Here is a 5,000-nt window from a genome sequence, read left to right as displayed (position 1 = left end):
TAGAGCTTCAACATGCAACAAGAAGAAATGGGAGTAAGACAAAAAAAACTTAAACATTCAATTAATTGAAAATAACGATTAAACTGAAACAGGCTGTTTTACAGCTGATCAAAGGTTTAGGAGCACGTGCCTTTAAAAGGCCAAATCTGTGCAAAGATGTGGATTCATCGTCATTTTCTGTCAGGTAGTCACACGTTCTGACGGCAAAGGCTAAAAAACTCTCCCTTTTTAAACGTGGTCGGGTTGTTGAACTGCATAAGCAGGGTGTCTCACAGCGCACCATCGCTGCTGAGGTGGGACGCAGTAAGACAGTCATTTGGAATTTCTTAAATGATCCTGACGGTTATGGAACAAAAAGTCAAGTGGAAGACCCAAAGTTAGTTTCACCAGCCGGAGGATCCAATCGGCTGTCCGTCAAGACACTGGACGATCCTCGACCCAAATTAAGTCCGTTTCTGGTGCTGACCGGAGCCCCATAAACTTCAGACGGCATCTGAGACGGAAGGGCTTCAAAAACATAAAACGTCTTTAAAGACCTCGTCTCCTTGAACGCCACAGAACTGCTCGTTTGGACGTCGCAAGAGAGCACCAAACATGGGACATTCAAAGGTGGAAGAAAGTTTTATTCTCTGATGAGAAAAAATTTAACCTTGATGGTCCTGATGGTTTCCAACGTTACCGGCATGACAAGCAGATTCCACCCGAGATGTTTTCTACACGCCACAGTGGAGGGGGTGCCATAATGGTCTGGGGTGCGTTTTCCTTTAGTGGAACAATGGAGCTTCGGGAAGTGCAGGGGCATCGAACGGCCGCTGGCTATGTCCAGATGTTGCAGGGAGCATTCCTCATGACTGAGGGCCCTCGTCTGTGTGGTAACGACTGGGGTTTTCAACAGGACAACGCTACAGTACACAATGCCCGCAGGACAAGGGACTCCTTCAGGAGAATAACATCACTCTTTTGGCCCATCCTGCGTGTTCCCCTGATCTAAATCCAATTGAGAACCTTCGGGGATGGATGGCAAGGAAGGTTTACAAAAATGGACAACGGTTGCAGACAGTAGAGGCCCTTCGTGTGGCCGTCTTCACCACAACACATGCTGCAACGACTTTATAAAGTGATCAACAGTAACGGTGGAGCTACTCAGTACTGAGTTCATGTTTGGAAGTTTGATTTCTGTTTTTGGGGGGGTTTAGGTTTTTTTTGGGAGGTGTGGTCCTAAACTTTTGATCAGCTGTAAAACAGCCTGTTTCAGTTTAATCGTTGTTTTCATTAAATTGCATGCTCAAAAAATGTTTTGTCTCACTCCCATTTCTTCCTGTTGCATGTTGAAGCTCTACTTGGAACCTTGTTAAGATCCAACCATTTTTCTCGTGGCCTTAAACTTCTGATCGGGACTGTATGTACCTGCTGTAACGTCAGAGCCGCTGTTATAGAGAATGAATCAGTACCTTCCGACCAATCAGAGCGCAGGACTCGGTGTGTACGTGTCAGTAGACCCTGGTGATGAGATGGTATTGGTGAGAGGGGGTGTGGCCCACATTCCCAGGTAGTCAAGGGGTGTGGCCTACAAGCTTGAATGTTTCTGTTTAGGAGGGTGTGGCCTTAAAGGACATCAGACTGCTTTTTTAGACAGGGGCGTGGCCTAAAATACTCGGAAAATGCTGCATTCTATAAAGGGGCGTGGTTTTTAATTGACACCATTACTGAGGGGTGTGGCCTGTTGTCTAGGTGACAGGTTTATCCATTAAAGCCCAACATTGGTGTAGATGATTTAAAGCCTCTTAAGAGCAAAGAGTTACATGTGGGTGGTGTCTTTGTTTAAGGGGCGTGGCTTGTTCTGCTCACTGTTCTGAACAAGGCTGTGTGAAGTGGGCAAAGTGACTCTGCCATGTAAGGAAAGGAAACACACACACACACACACACACACACACACACACACACACAGCCTTCCGTGTGTGAAGTTCGGCTGCAATTCCATTTATGGACAAGCCTCAAAGTGGTAAAATGTTTTGGCAGTGATGATGTCACACCCTGTACAGTGACCAGAGAGAAAGAGAGACATGCAGACATTAGTGTGTGTGTGTGTGTGTGTGTGTGTGTGTGTAGTCAGGTGTGTACAGTCAGGTGTGTATGCTGTTGTTGGATGTGTGTGATGTAGGGAGCAGCATATGTGAGAGAAAAGTGTTTCTGCCAACCAAAGAACACGGAGGACGAAAACACACACCAAAGTCCATGTATTGATAAGACACCACCACCACCATCTTCATCATCTTCATCATCTTCATCTTCAGAGTGATGAGGTTTAATCAGGAGGCTGGTGGTGTCTGAGCAGAGACTGATAAACGACAGTGAAAGAGGACGACACATGGACCTCCGATCACACAGGACGTGGTGGGGACGTCCACCTGGGGGACGCAGAGAGTCCTGAGAGTCCAAAAAGTGGGGCGTGGGACCTGGGGGGAGGAGGTGGGGGGAGGAAAGAGGAGGACAAACAAGAATAAGACAAATAAAGGTGAAAAAGAAAATGGAATGGACACACAGGGTGAGTGTGTGTGTGTGTGTGTGTGGGGGGGGGCGACTAGGAAAGATGATGTCATTTCCTCCAGACTGTAATCTCTGAAGTACACCACTGCCAGTGTGTGTGTGTGTGTGTGTGTGTGTGTGCTTCTGTTTTGGACTTTTTAGGAGAACTGTTTCTGCCCTCAGGGTTTTAAGTCACTAATCAGGAGTTAGAACATCTGGAATGGGTTTGGTTTTAGTAGTGCGTCTAAATAATACTCTCATTACAAAACCCCAAGTGTGTGTGTGTGTAACACAGTAACCCCTCTGCACTTGGCCACTTCCCCTCACACAAGTGCACACTTGGTGCCTGTATGAGAGCCTCCTGTTCCCCCTCATCCTCTCTGCCAGCGACACTCACGCTCATTAATATTCATGAGACACTCAGTAATACGCCGACTCGTGTTCCCTCCACCATCAGGCGAGTGTGTGTTCTGTGCTCATTAATATGACTTCAGACTTACCACACTGTCCTCTCACTCATATATCTTCCCTACACACTCGTTATTGTTCACGAAACTCACTAATATTCACTATAGTACTCACTATACTCCACACTACACACCTGCTATCAGGCACTATACTCGTTTATACTCATTATTTGGTCGTTATTGTTTACTATCCCCATTTTTCACTACACACTCATTATTATTCACTACATATATATTTAATATTTATAATTTAATAATATTTACTAATATACTTATTAATATTCACTACACGCTCATTAAAAATACATTTACTCCAACTTGCTCTTTGCTTTTCATTTGTCACGTTGTGATGTTGAATAATACCACATACAAAACACGTCCACGTCTTCACGGAACCACAGAATTACTTTTACAGAAACATTGCTAACTGGAAGGAGCATGCACACACACACACACACACACACACAGCACTTGGATTCAGCACTGGGTTGCCATGACTGCAGATTTCAGCATCAAGTCTCCCCCTAAACATCACCATGGAGACATTATATTCTCTTACACACACACACACACACACACACACAGATAGAGAGAGAACACTCCAGAGTGTGATCACTCACAAATTAAATTTTAATGATGTCACTGCGGCTGAGCATAGTACAGGGTTACCATGGAAACAGCATCCACAGAGCAGAACTTAAAGGATGTTACCAAAACAGTTTGACGACGGCTAGCCCCGCCCCCTCCACACAAACATAACATTAACCTGAACATATAACGACAATAATATTAACATAATTAATGTTTAAATTCTTTAGTGTTGCATCACACTGTAAGTGAAGATATCTGTGTGTGTGTGTGTGTGTGTGTGTGTAGGGATGCACAGCAGCACCATAACTAAATAAATCCTACTTATACAATATATCAGCATATTTATCTCTTTTTTTCGCCCCTCACACACACACACACACACACACACACACACACACACAATACTGGTATGGGTTATACACCCTCACGCTCCCCCTGTACACCGGCCTCTCCTCCGCGAACGCTTACAGCGCGACCCATTTAAAACACAACGCTCTGAAAGAAATGCTGAAATGAAATGCTGCCCCCTGCTGGAGGTCAAGAGTGTCACCATGTTGTTGATCTAAATGAAATAAAGTTAATGCTGCTCCTCCCAGCAGCGCTGAACAAACCGCAGGCTGCAAATAAAACACAGGAATCAACGAGCCAATCAAACGCCATGTTCACTACATCATCACGTCTTTAGCTTTTTTTCTGATGGAGGCTCCTCCTCCTCCTCCTCCGGTTCAGAGCTAAAGCATGTCCGTTTTCCAGTCCTAGAGCCTGTCGGGTTAACGGCAGGCTCCGCCCCTTCTGAGGATTCCGGAAGAGTTGAGTCTACACAGCTCTCATCATGCGCGCTCAAGTTCCCGTACAGCCCCGAGCTGTTCAATTCGTCCTCGCTGCTTTTCTCCGCCCCCTGCTCCTCCCGATGGCCGATTCTGGACTCTGCCCTCTTCGTGACTTCAGACAAGCGACCTTTGACCTGTAGGCGTGTCTCTGTGTGGCTCTCTGAAGAAGGGCCGGGGCTGGAAGTGTTGCCGGGCCCCTTATTTTTACCCCCACCCCTGATCGGCCGGCTCTCGTCCGCCGAGGAGGACGATGTCGAATCTTGTAGAGATATTTTGGGGTAGCTGCTGTAATCTGTGGCGCTCTGAAGAGAGTGGGTGGAGTCTAAGCGAGACCAAAGCATACGACCCTGCTTTCTCGCCGCATTGCGTTGTCGTACTCTGCTCCTCCGAAGCTCTGCCTCCTCTCCATCACTATTCGACGAGGAGGTGGAGGAGGAGCTGGGGGAGGAGCTTGGACTGGAGGTCCTGGAGAGGCTAGAGTTCTCCCGTGGGCTCGGAGAGCGTGGGCGGGGCAACGGGTCTAACCAGAACCCACTGGAGTCCGAGTCCTCGTTCACTACGTCCAACAGGAATGCGGACGCTCGGC

The 5,000-nt window shown here is 46.9% G+C and overlaps 1 protein-coding gene across 1 annotated transcript in view; it reads right to left on the bottom strand.

Annotated features, from left to right (window-relative positions):
- Positions 1-3,600: 3,600 nt before the first annotated feature.
- dcaf5 (ddb1 and cul4 associated factor 5) overlaps positions 3,601-5,000 on the bottom strand; it is an 8,279-nt gene continuing 6,879 nt past the window's right edge. Inside the window, exon 8 of the mRNA XM_053501502.1 lies at positions 3,601-5,000. This exon is cut by the window's right edge and continues 478 nt beyond it. Within this exon, the coding sequence (XP_053357477.1) occupies positions 4,258-5,000 (743 nt within the window). The 3' untranslated portion in view covers positions 3,601-4,257.

Source organism: Clarias gariepinus, chromosome 8, assembly GCF_024256425.1.
Source record: "Clarias gariepinus isolate MV-2021 ecotype Netherlands chromosome 8, CGAR_prim_01v2, whole genome shotgun sequence".
In the NCBI taxonomy this organism is placed as follows: Eukaryota; Metazoa; Chordata; class Actinopteri; order Siluriformes; family Clariidae; genus Clarias; species Clarias gariepinus.
The sequence above is the reverse complement of the archived record's forward strand: the minus strand, read 5'-3'. Positions and strand labels throughout refer to the sequence as shown.